General features: G+C 49.3%; 1 protein-coding gene across 1 annotated transcript in view; it reads left to right on the plus strand.

Moving 5' to 3' along the window:
* Window positions 1-19675, plus strand: part of adamts10 (ADAM metallopeptidase with thrombospondin type 1 motif, 10) — a 233009-nt gene that overhangs the window by 39554 nt on the left and 173780 nt on the right. The window contains exons 6-7 of the mRNA XM_086004738.1: window positions 13486-13569; window positions 17579-17724. Coding sequence (XP_085860864.1) covers window positions 13486-13569; window positions 17579-17724 — 230 coding nt within the window. The remainder of the gene's footprint in view (window positions 1-13485; window positions 13570-17578; window positions 17725-19675) is intronic.

The following is a 19675-nucleotide window of genomic DNA, read 5'->3' on the forward strand; positions in this document are numbered from 1 at the left end:
TGTTAAAAAAAATATAACTAATATATGTGTGTATATAGCTTTCCCTGATCCATTGTCTGCAGAACTAAACTAGAAGGCACATGGGGATAGGGTGGGATATGTGTTGGTGTAGGGGTTACGGGGATCGGGTGGGATATGTGTCGGTGCAGGCTCGATGGGCCGAAATGGCCTCTATCTGCACTGTGGGGTTTCTGTGATTTCTGTGTTTCTGTGATGGTTATTACCAGTAAGGCTGCAGTACTAAATCTATTAGATTTGAAAAGAAAATGGAGAGCTCCAATAAGTTGTGGAATTAGAAATGAGTTTAAAACTGTGACTGTGGAATTGCAAATACCGAGACTAATGAGAAAATAGTTCCATTACCTAAAGTTCAATACAGGAAACACTTTTTTTATCCGGGACCGGCGTGGTGCCGGTTGATCAAAAAGTCCGGATTACAGATAGATATACTTACTAAGGTACGAGAGCCCCATACACGGCCACAGGTGCAGGAGCCCCGGTTACACGGCACTTGTGCAGGAGTCCCGGTTACACGGCCACAGATCCAGGAGTCCCTGTTGCACGGCAACAGGTGCAGGAACCCTGGTTACACGGCCACAGATCCAGGAACCCCGGATACACGACCACAGATCCAGGAACCCTGGTTACACGGCCACTAATATAAAGTAAAACTTACCTGAACCTACTCCTGAATTTTTCCGGTTAAGAGAGATTTCCGGTTAATTTAGGTGCCGGTTAAAATAGAGTTTCCTGCACCTCAATGTGCTATATTTTTGTATGTTTCAACAGACCAAGACCCACTTCAAATCGCTGCCTGGCTGATATTTTTTCTTTGGTACTCCTGCTGTCAATTAGTTGATTCATGCCAATCTGTAATGAACTGTCTATTTCTATCTTTAATAGTGGCAGGATAAATCAGTGGTTCCTTCTCCCTGTATTATATTTTCACGTACCACATTCCCTTGTCAGACAGGGCTATTGCCAAACATTACCTTGCCTCCCCTTTATGTAAGGGCAAATAGTTTGGAAGGTTACAAAGGAGAGGAATAGAAATTTAAAATATCAAGAAAGTAGTTCAGTAGAAAGTTACTGAACTTTTTTGGAGATGTTTTGTTCTGAAAATGTTCGACTTTAGATACTCCAAAGAAGTTGAGTACTTGGAGGTAACCTCTATTGATAGAGCTCCCATTTTGAAAACTTTGGGCCCAGCTGAAACTTCACATTAGCCTCTAGAGAACATCAGACCTTGATAAAGCACAGAACTACTTTGACAGCCCATTTGAGTTAGAAGGATTAGCTATATAAAAAAAATGAAGCCCTAATGGCTGAAGATTATCTACTGTAAGACTGTAACTGTTCTCAAGTTTTAAGATATCATGTTCTCAAGTTTTAAGATAATCCTTGCAGTTGACTATTTATATCTTTTTCGTGGGAGGACGAAGAGTTAGTTACAAATCCTGAAATCACAAAATAGCTGTGTAACACTGCCAGTAATTATTTCTGCCACTCAACAATAGGTTCTCTAGTTTAAACTAGAGTTGGTTATTCACAAATGAGCTGGTGGAGCCTAGTGCCAAGTGCAGCATGAACTGTCTGAATACCTCAGATAACCTAACATTTTCTCCTCCCCTCTTGCAAAGATCCAGTTAAGATTAACAAATGACAATGAAATCCATTGCTTTGCTACTGTGGTATCTCTTTGTTACTTCAATTGCTACACCAGTTAACTTGATGCTCTGTTTTTGCCATATGCATGTACATATCTAGAGGACTCGTATCACATATAAGGTCATACAGTGCTCAGAAATACATCATAATAGGTATTTAAAAAGGTGTGCACAGTTAGGTTCCACTTGCATTACCGGTCCAGAGGGGCCACTGGAAAATTGGGAGAGTGGAGTGAGTGCCTTAGCACCAGACTGCACGTTGTGGTACATTTTTACAATTTTAGATACAATGGCCCAGAAATTCAGGTCGGGGGCTTCCTGCGGGTGCAAGCCCCCAATCTGCACTTACCTTGCGCGCCGGCCATTGTGCTGTGGGCCCACATGGAATTCCGATCCTGGGCCTGCTCCAACTGCCGGCGCGCAGTGCTTGCATAGCCCAGGGGCGCAGTTAGTTCAATGCGTCCCCTGGGATCACGTGGGCCATGGAGAGCCAATCGGAGCAGGGAAGTGCCCATTCATAAAATTGACAGGAAGAGCTGTCAAAACTTATAAATACTACGGGCCCCAAAACATCACAAAAACTTCAAATAAAATTTTTTTTAAATCACATTTTTTAAATAAACTATAAATTACATGAAATAACTATTTTAAACAATAATTTAAATTTTTGAAAAAAATAATTTTATTTTCTAATGGGGCTAAAAATAAACTTACCTTGCTTTAAAGTATTTAAAAATAATAAACCTGTGGAAAAAATGTTTTAATTTTAATTAATTCACCACTTACCTTGTAAAAAGCAGGCCTTATGCCTGCTTTTTAAAAGTGTAACTTCTGGAGACTTACCCTCCCGGGAAAACCTGCAAAAAAAACGTAAGTTTGATGCGCACGCGCAGCCTCTCCTGCGCACGCGTTCGAACTCTGAACCCCTTCTTTTAGGGGAACAGAAGTGCCGGTTTCCCACGCATGCGCAGTGCATGCAGGAAACCGGCACTTCCATTTGGCCTACGGGTGAGTACCCTGTGCGTGCTCGCCCGTGGAGACCCGAAGTTCTGGGCCATTAGCTGTAGAGATTGACAAACCATTCTAATGCTTATTTTGAATGAGTTCGATTGTACCAGAATTGAGGTATATAAGCTCGAGTAAGGAAAACTGCTAGAATTTCCCATACAACGAGCCAAATATACATTTGGCAGGATCTGTTGGTGGGAGAGGAATTAATGAGATCAGTCATGGCTTTTATGGCCTCCGGGTTTTCTGTTCAGAGGAACTAGAGGCAGGGAGATGACTTGAGAGTATGCAGTCGTGTGTCCTTTTTGACCACAATCCCTCCATTGCACACTTGGGCATATTTTATGGAACCTGTGAAGGGGGAAGGATTTTTGGTGCATGATTTTAAGCTGACCATATCTCATACTGCTGCAGATGGAGGTTCTGTTATCTAGCCCCCATGTTTCTTGCAGTCCCCTTCCGTAAGAGTTGGCATACGTCTTAAGAGCATAGGCAAGTCCACAACGAGAAAAGGTTGTTCAGGATTACACCGTTTAGAGCCCATGTATGATTGACCCATCCTGGACGTCCTCTCACTCCAATTTCCTTCCCCTACCTGCCTTGAAAAATATCAAGCAGTATTAGATATCACTAACTCAAAGGCCCCGATTTTCGGCTTGTGTGGGAAATGGTCGGGTTTCCCCGAATGTGGGGTTTCTGACACACATAAAAAAGTGTCAGCCAGCTCCACGCAATTTTCCCTCAATTGGCCAATTAATTCCCAGCATGTGGGAAGCCTTGCTAATTGTCTAAATCGAGTCAGAAATCCCCACAGAATGATGTCATCATTCGTGGTGCTTTCAAGGTCCATAGCAAGCACTGTATCCTCTGAAGGCTTCCAAATGAACCACACAGGATGGCAGAGGAGCCTGCAGCAGCTGTGGCCAGTGCCAGACCCCGAGCTGCCTCCAAATTCGACGAGGCCTCACTGCAGGCATTATTGGATGGGGTTAGGGCCCACAGGGAGGTCCTCTTCCCTAGGTCAGGGAGGAAGAGGCCTCCCACTGAGACCAATGCTGCATGGATGCAGGTGTCAGCAGATGCCAACTTGCTGGGAGTCACCAGAAGAACCTTGGCATTACATCTCTAACTCCTTCCTTTACTCCCCCACAGTACCATCCAGAGCCCCCGTCCTCACTGTGGAGGAGGAAGAGGCTGTGCAGCCAGACTCCTCAGAGGAAGCTCCAATCTCTGAGGGTGCAGCGTCAGCAGAAGTAAGCGCACCCAGCACAGACACTCACACCTCGGGGGGACCTTCGGGACATAGAGTAGTGTTGTCACCTGGTGCTTCACAGCTCACAAGTGAGCCTCAGCAGATTCTGGAGACAGGGACAGCAGTGGAGAGTGCTCGTCGGAGGGCGCAGGACTCTGCCAGCTCAGCTCAGCTGCGCTGCATGTGGACCCTCTGCCTCTGGATCCATCCGCAAGAGAAGAGGTGATGGATCTCCATGCACAAATGCAGGAGTCTCTGACAGGTTTTGTCTCCAGGGTCGCTGCGAGTGTGGAGCGAATGGAGGAGTCCCAAGCGACCATGAGCAGAGCCTTTGTGGAGTCATTGGCATATGAACGCATCACCATGGAAAGGTTGGCAACCTCCATGGAGGAGATAACTCGCCAGGGTACGGAAAACATGGTGAGTGCACATAAGAGAATGACATCTCTTGAGGAGCGCTGGCCATCTGTTGAACAGAGAAACCAGATCCTCATGGAAGTCCTTCTGAGTAGGACTGCCAGTGCAGATACAGGTCCCCATGGCCCCCTAAAGTGCAGCAAGGTGCTCTCAAGCCACTTCCAAGCGCTGGCCCCTTCTGGCCTGTGCAGCTTCAGGTGAGTGAGCAGCAGCCTGGTGATCATCCTGCTGTTCCTGGTTCTGCTGCTGCCGCCTCTGCTGCTGGAGATCCTCTAATGCCAGGAAGGGAAGGTACCAAAGGCCTCCCATGCTTCTGGCAGATGCCTCCGTTGAGGAGGTGCTGAGTTAGAGTGGTGAAAGGGGCTTCCCAGGAGCTCACACTGGAGAAGTGTGTGAGGCTCCAACTTTCTACAGCTGCTCCTAAGGCTTCAAAAAGTTCCCCCAAGCCTTGATCACCAAGGTCCTGCAGCCTGCAAATGCTGCCTATTTAAATCTCTTCAGCCCTCAGCGACCTGCTGCTGCAAGCAAGCAAGCCAACTGTTTTCACGCCAGCTCTCATTGGCGGGGTTCCCCGCAGGCGTGTTTCATGTGGGGAAAGCCCCAAAGTCGCAACGGCCCCGGAAAATCTTCCTTAACAAGGTGATCATTGGTGATTAGTGCTCCGACGAGCAGTCCCGCCAGCGGCAGCCGGGACTGAAGCGGGTGATGGAGAAATAGCGGTCCGAAAGTCGGACGGGGTGGGGAATCAGGCGGGGGCGGTCCCAACCCGCTTTTTCCGCGATTTTCGGACCCCGGCCGCATGAAAAGCCGCCCGACGGCTGCCAGAAAATCGGGGCCAAAGTGTCAGCCAGCTCCACGCAATTTTCCCTCAAGTGGCCAATTAATTCCCAGCATGAGGGAAGCCTTGGTAATTGTCCAATTCGAGTCAGAAATCCCCACAGTATGATGTCGTCATTCGTGGTGCTTTTAAAATCTCCAGCAAGCTTCTCCACCTCTGCAGGCTTCTCAACCACTCTTGCAGAATGGCAGAGGAGCCTGCACCAGCTGCTGCCAGCGGCAGAGGCCGAGCTGCGGCCAAATTCAACGAGACATCACTGCAGACCTTGGTGGATGGGGTAAGGGCCCACAGGGAGGTCCTCTACCCTCGGTCAGGGAGGAAGAGGCCCCCCAAAGAGTCCACGGCTGCCTGGATGGAGGTGGCAGCAGAGGTAAACTCTCTGGGTGTCACCCGCCGCACCTGGCTGCAGTGCAGGAAGTGCTTCCATGACCTTCACCGCACAGGGAAAGCAAGTATGAAGTTTCCATCACCCTCAACCTGATCCCCATTGTCTTTCCCCAACAGCACTCAGCTTCAGCAATCTCTTCTTCCACATCCCACTTCACAGTCACATCCATGCACCCTTACCCATTCCGTCGCTCTCTATGCTCACATTCACATAACTATTACACCATCCAGTCTTGTAAATAGTTTTAATGCCATCATTTTCCTGTACATAAAAAATCTGGTGCCAGCTGCTGCAGTTATGGCGTCTGTCATTTGGCGAATGGGGATATCACATAGAGGCCTTAGGATAACTTGCAGATGACTGCAAGCTGGTCAAAGTTTTTGGAAAGTGCAGGCATGGGCCACTGTCCATGGTCAGTTCAGAAGCAGTGAGGCTGCAGTGTTTGATGTACCAGACTACGCAAATCTGCCCAGGATGAGTGCGTTCCTTGCATTCCGCCCAGCAATGTTCTCGCGCACTGGTGCCGCTGGTTGGCGGGCCTCTGCAGGATGCTCATTTCTGACCTCCTCCTCAGCATCATCCTCATCTGAGGCGGCTCTGTGAGGAGCCTCTTGGTCCTGCGGAATCGGCAAGCTACGACGCTGTGCCATGTTGTGAAGCACACAGCATACCACAACGATTTTGGAGACCCTGGCTGATGAGTACTGTAGGGCTCCACCTGATCTATTGAGGCATCTGAAGCACATCCTCAGCAATCCGATGGTTTGCTCGATAATGCATCTGGTGGTAATGTGACTGGAGTTGTAGCGCTCCTCAGCTTCGCTGGCTGGTCTCCTCAACGGCGTCATTAGCCAAGAGCGCAGGGCATATCCCTTGTCTCCAAGTAGCCATCCTTGAAGTTCGTTTGGCGGACTGAATAGCGGAGGCACAGTAGACTGGCGCAGTATGAAGAAGTCATGGCAGCTGCCAGGGAACCTGGCACAAACATGCAAAATCACCACCTTGTGGTCACACACCAGCTGAACGTTAAGGGAGTGGAAGCCCTTGCGGTTGACAAAAACTCCTGGATTGCGGCGGGGTGCCCTAAGGGCCACGTGTGCAGTCAATGATGCCCTGCACCCTTGGAAAGCCTGCCAGCTGAGCGAATCCACGCGCTCGCGCCCTCACACTTGCGCGATCCCTGGTGAAATGGATGTGATTGTGCGCAAGGGCAAAGAGGCCATCGGTGACCTGCGTGATGCATGTGTGTGCGGCTGCCTGGGAGATGCCGCTGATGTCTGCTACTGATCCCTGGAAGGAGCCTGAGGCATAAAAGTTGAGTGCGGTGGTGACTTTGATGGCCACTGGCAAGTAGTGTGGACCTGTTGCTCTGGGCTCCAGGTCTTGCTGCAGCATTGCGCAGATGTCAGTCACAACCTCTCGCGAAAGTCGGAGCCGCCTCTGGCACTGCTGCTCAGTCATGTTGAGGTAGTTGACCCTGTGTTTGTACACCCTGTTTGGGGGGTTATCTCCTGCGCCGACGGCCTTCCATGCGCTGACCCCTTCTGCCTGTGCTGCCTCAGGTAGGTGAGCCGCAGCCTGCCGCTCCTGCTGGTGCTGCTGTTGCTGGAGTTGCTCCAGCCTCCTCTGCTGTTGGAGATGCCAGAAAGGGAAGGTACCAAAGGCCTCCCATGCTTCTTGTGTTGAAATATATGCCTTCATCAGCCCTTGTGTTTTACCTGCATTGTATTGTGTGTACCGCCCCTTTTTTCCTATTGTGTGTATTGGCTCCGCCCCTGTCTTTTGTCATATAAAGGTCTCAAGAGCTGTATGAGTCATTTCTGCCAGACTAATCCGATGTGGAAAGACATGCAATGTTCTTAGTGATTAAAAGCCTTCAGTTGAATCCTTTAATTCCTTGTCTTTGAGTTATTGATGGCACATCAATTTTAATCACTAAAACACCAAGATGGATCAACTCCTGAAACCAGAGCACTTGGATCTGGACCCCCATGCCTCAGACGCAGCCACACAGTTCGGACACTGGTTCCAATGCTTCAAATTTTTCATCGAAAGCTCAGCCACCGCCATCGCAGCTGCGACCACCACCGGAGACGTGAAACTGGGAATCCTGCGAAACTGGGTGAGTCATCGGGTCTCCCCTCTCATCCGAGATGCCACCAGCTACGGGAATGCCTGCACCATTCTGAAGGCCCACTACGTGCGGCCAATAAACGAGGTGTATGCCAGGCATCTTCTGACTACTCGCACGCAGCGGCATAGTGAGTCACTAGAGGACTTCATGCTAAGCCTAAAAGTACTGGGCAGAGACTGTAACTGTAAGGCCGTGTCTGCCATCGTGTACACGGAGGAGCTGATCCGAGACTCCTTTATTGCGGGCCTCAGTTCAAATTACATTCGGCAGAAACTGTTTGAAAAGGAGGGACTGGACTTAAAACAGGCTATGGGCATAGCGCGATCGCTGGATATGGCCCAGAGGAACTCTGAATCCTGTTCCTCAGGCCACGCGGCCCACTCCGCCTCGTGCACGCCATGGGGGCCCCCATCTTGGAAGCCATCTTCACCTCCCAGGTCTCAGGCCAGCCCAGCACCATCGGAGCCCCAGCCTCCACCCAGGAGCCCCACTACTGCCGCGATGCATCGGGGCCCGAAATGCTACTTCTGCAGCCAGGACAAACACTCCAGGCATCTGTGCCCAGCGAAGGGCACCACCTGTTTTAAATGCGGGAAGAAAGGACATTTCAGCAAAGTCTGCAGAGGGAACCCCGCCTCCAACTCCGCCACCGCCACGTGCGTGCCGTGGGGGCAGCCATCTTGGACGCCATCTTGTCCACCCTCATGGAGTCCACCATCTTGTCCCGACTACACGGACCTCCAGGACCCACTGGTGGCCTCGATCACGGTGGATCAATCCAGGCCGCATCCGTTGTCTAGATCGATGATGGACATAGAGGTAAACGGGAACAAGGTTAAATGCTTGATTGACTGCGGGAGCACCGAAAGCTTTATTCATCCTAGCCTGGTAAAACGACTTTCACTAACGATAGTCCCTACACAGGGCAAAATCGCCATGGCTGATAAGACCCATACCTCAAAAATTACAGGTTTCTGCGCGGTTATGTTGTCGGTAAAAGGCACTGATTACAGAGATTTTAAACTATTGATAATGCCAGATCACTGTGTGAGCGTGATCTTGGGTCTGGACTTCCAGTGCCACCACCAAAGTATCACGCTCACCTACGGTGGGTCCCAGCCGCCCCTCACAGTGTGCGGTCTGGCTACCCTGAAGGTCAAGCCGCCCTCTCTGTTCGCCAACCTCGCACCCAACTGTCGACCCATAGCAACCAAGAGTAGGCGGTACAGCTGGGAGGACAGACGGTTCATTGCATCGGAAGTAGAAAGACTCAAGCGGGAGGGTATCATTGAATGCAGTACCAGCCCGTGGCGCACCCAGGTAGTAGTAGTTAAGGGTAGCGAAAAGAAGCGGATGGTGATAGATTATAGTCAGACGGTTAATCTATACACCCAGCTAGACGCCTACCCTCTGCCCCGCATAGCGGATATGGTTAACCAAATCGCGCAATACCGGGTGTTTTCCACCATCGACCTAAAATCGGCATACCACCAGCTCCCCATTAGGCCGGAGGACCGTCCATACACCGCCTTCGAGGCGAATGGACGCCTCTATCACTTCCTCAGAGTCCCCTTTGGGGTAACGAATGGGGTCTCGGTCTTCCAGCGGGAGATGGACCGCATGGTCGATGAGAACCAGTTAACAGCCACCTATCCATACCTAGACAACGTCACCATCTGCGGCCACGACCAGCAAGACCACGACTCGAACCTCGCGAGATTTCTGAAAACCGCCCTCAGACTCAATCTCACCTACAACGAGGATAAGTGTGTCTTTAGCACCACGCGCCTCTGTATCCTGGGCTGCGTGGTGGAAAACGGGGAAATCGGTCCGGACCCCGACCGATTGCGCCCCCTACGGGAGCTACCCCTACCAAACACTCCCAAGGCCCTGAAAAGGTGCCTGGGGTTTTTCTCCTATTACGCCCAATGGGTCCCCAATTATTCCGACAAGGCCCGTCCCCTCCTGAAATCAACGTCCTTCCCGCTCACGGCCGAGGCCCACGCTGCCTTCAACAGCATTAAACACGACATTGAGAAGGCCGCGCTGCAGGCAGTGGACGAAAACATCCCTTTCCAGGTCGAAAGCGATGCGTCCGACTTCGCTTTAGCAGCCACCCTTAACCAGGATGGGCAGCCCGTAGCCTTTTTCTCAAGAACCCTCCAAGGGCCCGAGATCAGGCACTCCTCGGTAGAGAAGGAGGCCCAGGCCATAGTGGAGGCAGTGCGGCACTGGAGGCACTACCTAGCCGGCAAACGCTTCACCCTGCTTACCGACCAGCGGTCGGTAGCCTTCATGTTTAACAACAAACAGAGGGGGAAGATCAAGAACGACAAAATTCTCAGGTGGCGGATCGAACTCTCCACGTTTGAGTACGACATAATATATAGGCCGGGGGCCCTCAACGAATCCTCCGACGCCCTATCACGAGGGATGTCTGCCAGCATCCAAGGGGACAGGCTACAGGTCCTCCACAATGGCCTCTGCCACCCGGGGGTCACCCGGCTATTCCACTTTATAAAATCCCGTAACCTGCCCTATTCCATCAAGGAGGTCCGGTCTATGACCAGGGACTGCCGCACCTGTGCGGAATGCAAGCCCCGTTTTTTCAGGCCCGACCGAGCCCACCTGATCAAAGCTACACGGCCATTCGAGCGCCCGAGCTTAGATTTCAAGGGACCACTCCCCTCCACCGACCGCAATGTGTACTTTCTCAACATTGTGGACGAGTACTCCCGCTTCCCATTCGCCTACCCCTGCCCAGACATGACCAGTGCCACGGTCATCAAGTGCCTCGGCAGCCTGTTTTGCACGTTCGGCATGCCTAACTACATCCACACTGACAGGGGGGCGTCGTTCATGAGCGATGAACTGCGCCAATACCTGCTGTCGAAGGGGATAGCCACGAGTCGGACCACTAGTTATAACCCCCGGGGTAATGGGCAAGTGGAGAGGGAGAACGCGACGGTGTGGAAGGTGGTCACCTTAGCACTAAGGTCTAAAGGCCTCCCTACCTCCCGCTGGCAAGAGGTCCTCCCAGACGTACTCCACTCGATAAGGTCGCTACTGTGTACTGCTACTAACGCCACTCCTCACGAGAAGATGTTTGTTTTTCCCCGCAAATCAACCTCAGGAGTGTCCCTACCTTCGTGGCTCTCCACCCCAGGGACAGTCCTATTATGAAAGCATGTGAGGGGCCACAAAACGGATCCCCTCGTGGAGGCAGTACACCTACTCCACGCAAACCCACAGTACGCGTACGTCAAGCATGCCGACGGGCGTGAGGACACCGTGTCCATAAAGGACCTCGCCTCGGCAGGAAGCGACGACGACCCATCCTCACCACCCCCAGAAGAACCTCCACCATCCCCAGAGGTATCCTCACCACCCCCAGAAGTACCTGCAACACCCCCAGCACAGGGGTATGCCCAGGAGGGCACCACGGACTCCTGGTCGGAACCCGAGGTACTGTTGCGACGTTCAGGAAGGACTATCACCCCCCCGGACAGACTAAATCTGTAGAAGGGGTGAATGTGATGAAATATATGCCTTCATCAGCCCCTGTGTTTTACCTGCATTGTATTGTGTGTACCGCCCCCTTTTTCCTATTGTGTGTATTGGCTCCGCCCCTGTCTTTTGTCATATGAAGGTCTCAAGAGCTGTATGAGTCATTTCTGCCAGACGAATCCAATGTGGAAAGACATGCAATGTTCTTAGTGATTAAAAGCCTTCAGTTGAATCCTTTAATTCCTTGTCTTTGAGTTATTGATGGCACATCACTTCTGGCAGATGCCTCCGTTGAGGAGGCGCTGAGTTAGGGTGGTGAGAGGGGCTTCCCAGGAGCTCACACTGGACAAGTGTGTGAGGCTCCAACTTTCTACAGCTGTTCCTAAGCCTTCAAAAAGTTCCCCCAAGCCTTCATCAACAAGGTCCTGCAGCCTGCAAATGCTGCCTGTTTAAATCTCTTCAGCCCTCATTGACCTGCTGCTGCAAGCAAGCAAGCCAACTGTTTTCACGCCAGGTCTCATCAGCGGGGTTCCCCGCAGGCGTGTTTCGCGTGGGGAAAGCCCCAAAGTCGCAACGGCCCCGGAAAATCTACTTCAACAAGGTAATAATTGGTTATTAGTGTTCCGACGACCAGTCCCGCCAGCGACGTCCGGGACTGAAGCGGGTCGCGGAGAAACGGTGGTCCGAAAGTTGGACGGGGCGGGGAATCAGGCGGTTGAGGGGGGGGGTCGCGGCCCACTTTTTCAGAGATTTTCGGCCCCCGGCCGCCTGGAAAGCCGCCCGACAGCTGCCAGAAAATCGACCCCAAACTCTTTTGAATAAATATTGAACCTGCTCCTTTTTTAAGGGTGACAATTGGCTCTAAGTCAACTCCCTGCTATTGTTAATTTGTTCAACATGTCCACTATCTTGTAGTGTAAGAAGTTTTTCATATTCTCTAACTTTGCTTGAGTCTCATGAATTTTGTACTGTGTCTGCTTATTGCTCAAGATAAGTACCTTATCTACTTCCACCTTATCTGTATCCTTTCATTATATTGAAATGAAAATACATTTAGTCACTTGAGTTTTTCTTTATAACTGAGGCCTGGGATTATCTCACTCACGCTTCTCTAAATCCTCTCTACTGTATCTATATCCTTTCACTCACATGAACTTGATAATATGTCAGTGTTATGTGCCATAATGAAAGTGAGTGGTACACTGGGACACAGGTTCCGTAGATTCAGTTCACAGCTTATGGGTTTGTTGCATCTTGAGCATTATAGTAAGGCACTAAAGGAAGAGTAAGGGTCTATATGAAATGATAGGCATAATTCTTTGTCCAGGGGTGTGGTGCAGGGTAGAGGTTTCCAAACTGGTCCACATGCAGTTTGCAAGCCCTGTCAATCTGCCCCACAATTACCAAGCAGCTCCATTCTATTTATATTTCCTAGTCACTGTTTTCCCTATTTGAAATTATTGGGCCTGGAGATTTGGAAAAAACCTGTTCGTAATGCTTTTGCCCCATAAGTGGACAGATCCTCTAATCCAGATAGCAAGATCTGTTGGTCTCTACAGCTTCAATTCAGACAGGAAGGGAGGTGAAGTAGCCGATTAGTCCATTGGTTGCATTGGTAACGTTGCAGCTTTTTGGGTGAGTGGGGGACATAGAATTGGGTGAGTAACCTTAGGCCTGCTCTCTGCGCAAAATGCACAGAATGTCATTCTGTCGCCAGGCTACATTTTAACCGCAGATCCGATCGCACTTTTTGTGCAATACCTAATTTTTTTTTTATTCGTTCATGGGATGTGGGTGTTACTGGCAAGGCCAGCATTTATTGCCCATCCCGAATTGCCCTTGAGAGGGTGGTGGCAAGCTGCCATTTCAGAGGGCAGTTAAGAATCAACCACATTGCTGTGGGTCTGGAGTCACATATAGGCCAGACCAGATAAGGATGGCAGATTTCCTTCCCTAAAGGACATTAGTGAACCAGATGGATTTTTACGACAATCCGATAGTTTCATGGTCACCATTACTGATACTAGCTTTTTGCTCCAGCTTTATTTAATTAACTGAATTTAAATTCCCCAGCTGCCGTGATGGGATTCTCCAGATCATTTAGTCCAGGCCTCTGGATTACTAGTTCAGTAACATAACCACTATGCTACCGTACCCCTAAATTAAATTAAAGCATTAACAATTATTCTGTGCCCCAATCAATTGTGATCCTTTTGTGTTATCTTGTACCAATTTCATTTTTAAGACTGTTTTTTTTTGTTTTCTGGAGGTCAGGTTGCCAAACTTTTGCAAGACTCCAGTATAGGAAACATTGTGAATGTGGTAGTGACTCGACTCATCTTACTTACCGATGACCAGGTAAGAATGGCACTTGTGTGCTCTGCTCTTGGACGTCTTTTGTGTAGTTATTCCAATACTCTGCTGGCAAGCATCCCTTCCCACGCTCCCAAAAACTTCAGCTCAACCAAAGCTCTGCTTTCCACACCCTATCCTGACCAGGCCTTGCACACGCATCACCCATGTCCTTACTGACCCGGTCATGCCTTAAATTTAAAATTCTCATCCTCCATGGCCTCGCCTCTTTATCTTTTGTAATCTTCTTCTCCATCCCACCCCACCCCCAGAACTCGCCATTATTATGACTCTGGCCTTTTGTGTATTTCCCCCTCCCCGCTCCCCCCCACCTTGTCCCTTCACACCACCACTATTTGCAGGTGTGCCTTTGTCTGTTTCGGCCCCATGCTGTAGAATTCCCTCCCTAGACACCGCCACCTTTCTACCTTCCTTTAAGGCCCTCCTTAAAGCTCACTTCTGTAACTGAGCTTCTGGTTATCCCACCTAATATCTCCTTCTTTAGCACTGCATCAATTTTTATTTTTCTTGGTACAAGTTCAAGTGAAAAATTTGTGGCCTTAGCGCCACTTAATGGCGCTAAAACTGAGGCTGCCGCTCTTTTGCCCGCTGCTGTTGGGTCCCGCGGCGGCTACCATTTTGGTCCCTACCTTTTGCGCTGCCGGCAGCTGGCAGTGCGATCTCTAACATCGTGCAACACAGACTTTACGTCACAAGCACGAACTTCGATCCTAGCGCTGAATTCAGCGCTGGGTCCAAAGCCCGGTTAACCTGGCGTGCAAACAGGCTGACCGTGGTGATATCTGCACCTCTTAAAGGGACACTCACATAGTTGAGGTAAGTTTGGATTTAAGGTTTTAGACTGGGTTTTTTGATTTTATTGAAGTGGTGGCTTGCTGCAATAGATGTGAAAAGGTTTGTAGTAAGTGTGTAGGGAGTGCTGCTGGATGCTTGCAAGGGCTCAAATGGTAAATGAAGGTCTTTGAGAAGACAGAACATGCTGCAAATACTCAGCCAGTCACAATATCCGTGGAGAGAAAAACAGAGTTCACCTCTTGGCTTGAGATGCTACCTGACCAGCTGAGTATTTCCAGCATTTTATGCTGTCATTTCACATTTACAGCATCTGTTTGCAGAGGGAAGAGGAGGAAGCTGATGGAAGGATGCATCCCAGACAGCCCCGTTATGGCCAGGATATCCAGGATGGAATCATCCGTCCCAGTGACCACAACCCCAATTCCCACACCTTACCTTCCATCTGTAACTGACCATCACAACGTCCTCTTGGCCACGATGCTGAAATAAAAGCCACCACAAAGCATACTTTCCAATCCACCTATATACGTCTATCCATCCAATGTGACATCAAGAAATCAACTCCTCACCCTTATCCATTCTCTTGGTGACTGTCTTGTGTGTGCCTTTGCCTATCCTACTGATGTCACACAGTGCTACTACAGCGGCTGCAGCATGGCTGGTGGAAGGCTGCTGACTTTCAGTGGGGGACACTGCAAATGGCCTTGAGGAGCTAGTGGCTGGGCGTGTCAAATCAATCTTCTTCTTCATTCTCCTTTCCCTCTTCTTGGTCACCCACTAGCTGGGCAGGCTACATTTCTTTGGTGTGTGAAATGAGGAAGGCACAAAGGGTGGAGTTGTGGTGAGGGGAGGGCAGGAAACCATGAGGTGCATGGCAGAAGGAGGATAATGTGTGAGGGTACCAGCATCTTGTATCCTTTCTGTCCCACCGCTTGCCAAGGGCTCAGCTATGCTCCTGCCAAGAATGGCCTGCACCGTCTCCTCCAAGGAGGTGAGGTTAGGCTAGGAATGGGAGTTGTGCCTCATCATTGGTGCAGATTGTTGGCAGGTGAGTGAGTGGGGGTTGTGCATTGAGCAGTGTGTGAGGCTAGTGGTGCAGTTGGTAGGAGACGGCTTTTGAAGATATAGTCACTGACTTTGACCAGTGGTCTGAGGTCATGAAGCTTCTTTGGGCACTGGAGCCAGGTGATGGTGGCAACACTGCTGGCAGTGATGGCCTCGGTGATGTACTCCCACATCATTCTTTCTGAAGGGCCTCCTGGCCCCTGTGGGTAGCGGACCTGTCTTGCAATGTTGATCCCCTGCGTGCGAGACCCTGGGTGCCCCCTTCCCTGGCTTGCTGAGCCATTTGTGTTAGTGGTGAGGCATTTGTTTTGAGGTTAGTAAGGGAATTCAACTTTAAGAGCTGAATATTCATATTTGGGACTTCGTTTTAATGTCTTTTTTTTTACAATGCAAAAAGGGCTGCAAACTGCATTGTTTCACTTCATTTTAATTTGTATTGCTTCAGTGTGCATGGTCCCTTTAATTCTCAGGTATTTCATTGCCCACAATTCCTTGCGAGCTCTACAGCCTCGCTTCCAGAGGCTGTGCGAAGCTCGATCGCCGCACCTGCACACAAACTTCGGGTTGGAGGCCTCCAGCAATGCCACCAGGACAGCGTTGCACAGCAGGTAAGTGCTGCGCAACAACCTCCATCCCTCCCACTCCCCGCTGAATTTTGCTCCATTAGCCATTTTCAGTGACCGTCGGCAACTTTACCGGAACATAGGAACAGGAGTAGGCCATTCAGCCCCTCTAGCCTGCTCCGCCATTCAGTGAGATCACTGCTGATCTGCGACTTAACTCCATATACCCACCTTCGGCCCATATCCCTTAATATCTTTGGTTAACAGAAAGCTATCAATCTCCAACTGGCTAACATGAATTTCTCCCCCGAAGTCTTTATAGGAGGAAGAAGCAGGAAACCATGTATAACATTGCTTATCGATAACATTATGACATTTCACATGCTTGCTATATATGTGTTATCCTCAGAGGAAATTAGTAGATTCTATTCCTATAGTGTGTGGAGGATCCATATCATTTTAAGAATGAAGCTGACCCTACATAGTAGGTAATTCATCTGTTCTGCCATCAAGACCATTATTTTAAAATTTATCCAACTGAAATCATGTGGTACCCTCATTATATGTTTTGCTGTGTTTTCTTCAGACGCTTTATTCAGCAACAAATAGTTTAAATGATATAGATGAAGGGCTGCAGCAGTAGAAGAGTGCTTTGTAATTTTGGCATAATGCTGCAATTTCAAAAAAATACAGGGAGAATTCTATTACTATTTGCCACAACTGAAATCATTTTGCTTGTTCTGCTCCTTCCCCTTTGCTGAGTGTTGGGAGAGGAAATCTAGATGTTGCTGCTTTTTTGACTAACTGAAAAGATGTCTTAGTAGGGTCAACATTTAACACTGTTGTGCCCATTTTATGGGTTTGAAACGGCCGCGATGGTAACCAATTTAGCAATTCAGAGGCCCGTGCCTAACCAGCACTAGAGTTTGGGCCATTACTAAATTGGTCGGGGCCTTTTGTTTTAGCCAGCCCTGGTGGCAGCTTGAACTGAGCGCAGACCTCATTTCAATATTAAAATGAGGCTCCTGCGCTAATTTCAGACCCGTTCTCCTAAAATGATTTGCCCTAGTTGGAGCGTGCGATGCCATTTCCCGGTATTGAACGGCCTGACTAGTGGTCCTTAAAGCAATTACTGGAGTCTGCTTAAAAAGGACCCAAGAAACTTGGAACATTTTGTGGAGTCGGAAGGAGCAGGAGTGCCCACAGCTCATCTGATTTATTCTGACCAGGCCCAAGGACGAATTTACTGTGGTCCTCAGGACTCTCCATTCTGGTGCGCCATCACTGTACACCCCCAGAATCATGCCCTGGATTGGGGCGCTAAAGAATTTGGGGCCCAATGGTTCTAGATAAAGAAAATAAGAACTGACTTTTTCATGCCTTACTGAAATGTCATCTTACAAAAATGCACATGGTTTTTGTTGTTTAGGGCTCTGATTCTGTGTATTTGTATATTTTAGTTTTCAAAGAAATTGAAGACCACATGCCAAAAGTAGCATTTAGAATTTTAAACAAGCTTGTATGAGATTTGATTGTTTCTCAATATATTGTCTTTTATGTTTACATTTTAGCCAAACTTGGAAATAAATCATCATGCTGGCAAATCACTTGATAGTTTTTGTAAGTGGCAGAAATCTATTCTTTCCCGCAATGGTAATGGAAATGCCATCCCTGACAATGGAATCGCTCACCATGATAATGCTGTGCTTCTCACCAGGTAGGCCCTCTATCCTGAAAGTAATTGAATTTCATTAAAGAAAAACATTTGAAACTTTGACTATGTTTTTTACCCATTTTTTTTTTACCAAGGATGTCATTGCATATTTATTTTTTTAAGAGAAAGAACTGCTCGGGGGAGAAATTCAATATTGCCCCGTTTGGGGTGCTAAATTTTAAGGGCAGAATTTTAATTGGGCCGTGGAGGCTGGATTGGAGGCGTGTGGGGGGTTAAAATAGTGAAATCGGGGGGCACGAACCCATCCCGCCTCCATGCCAGTTTCAAAGGAGGCGGATACCCGACCTGTGCTGGGACCTGCCTCCCCGAGGCGGGAAGGGGATTAGTGGCAATTAATTGCCTGTTAACAGGTAGTTTTTAGCCTAATCCCTATTTTTATTCCTGAAGTGTGGGATTCCCGACGGCTCCAAACCACGCCAAGTTAGCGAGGCGGACCGTCGGGCTGAAGGGCTTGGAGGATTCGAGATGTTCAGGTGAGTAATGGGTGCATGAGTGCAGAGGCAAGTGTGTTTGGCATGTGTAAAGTGTTTAAAGAAGTTTTACTTACCTTTACTTACCTTTACAGCCTTCCTTCCTTCAGGTCTCGAGAGTCCCTCATCTCACCGGCACAGAAAGCAGAATGGTCGCGAGCTGTCATAAGTTGCAGCATTCAGCTTTCTGTTCTGGAGAGATCTCTAAATCAGCCTGAGAGGAAGGAATTAACTTGGAGTACAGATTGTCAATGTTTGACAGCTTCAAAGAGCTGTCAAACGCTGATATTTCATCTGTCAAAAGCTCTTGACAGATGAAATGTCACTCTGTAACGTCACATGTTGCCCGGTGGCCCTTAATTGGCCTGCTGAGCCCGCTGGGCGGGCTCAACAAGGTCAATCAAGCGAAAATCAAGTAGGTTGGCCACAACTCGATGGAGGCGGGACTACAACCCCAAAAGTTGTAGTCCCACCTCCTACACGCCTCCAGTATCAAAATCCAGCCCTAAAAGTTTGGAAAATTAGTGACGGGCGCTAATGTTTCTAAACTTTAAAAAAATTTGGTTTTGTGCCCCAAGAAGTGGAGTACTAAATCAAGCAGCAGGCGGGGCGGAGACTTCAGCAGCGCTGCACACTGGGCCGTGCAGCACTGCTGCGTTCAACTGCTTCTTCCCTCCCTTAAAGGGAAGGGCCATCGCTGCAGGCTCCGCAATAGAAAAAGTACCTATCTGGACCACCAAGGCAGCCGCGATCCCGTGCGGTCAGCCCGGCACTCAAGCAGAGTGCCAGGCTAATCGTTCGCGGGCAGGAACCCGTGAATAAAAGCAGAACGAGATAGGTAAGGTTTTGTTTTACTTACCTCTGCCACCTCGCCTTTAATCATCGCCCCTGAAGTGGCCGGCTGCCCGACGCACGCCTCCTGCAGCTGTCGGTGTTTTCGCCTGGCGCTGCTGCAGGGGATGGAAGTCAATTTCGGGTCCGGGCGCTACCGGGGCAATGCTTACGGCGATGACGTCACGATCTCTGGGCGAAGGAGATCGGGGCGCAACGCCGTAGCGCCGCTGCAAAACTCCCGCTGAATATGATGGGAGTTGATGTCAGCGCCCCACCTGGTCGCAAAGCCATTTGTGCCCCATTAGCACCCCCGGGGGTGCTAACAGGAGGCGCAAAGGCACCCAATTTCACCCCCTTAATGTCCAGAACATGTGTTCCAATTTATTTGAGCACAGACGTGTGTCCCAACATTAATTTTAAAACGGAAGAGGGGTGTAAGTGTTTTTCGTCCCATCAGTGGGTCACTAGGTGGAAACCTATTTTTCACCTTTATCTACAAGCCTGTATGTGAACAAAGATGTGATGAGCTGAAAAGTAATCTGAGTCCTGTTGGATCCAAGAGCAACTGTTTGGAGAGGAGGGGGACAGCGTGAAGGTTATAAATACAGGGAACAGGTCAACATGAAAGC

The sequence above is a fragment of the Somniosus microcephalus genome, chromosome 13 (genome assembly GCF_052327205.1).
Source record: "Somniosus microcephalus isolate GS21.2 chromosome 13, FLI_Smic_1.0, whole genome shotgun sequence".
Lineage (NCBI taxonomy): Eukaryota > Metazoa > Chordata > Chondrichthyes > Squaliformes > Somniosidae > Somniosus > Somniosus microcephalus.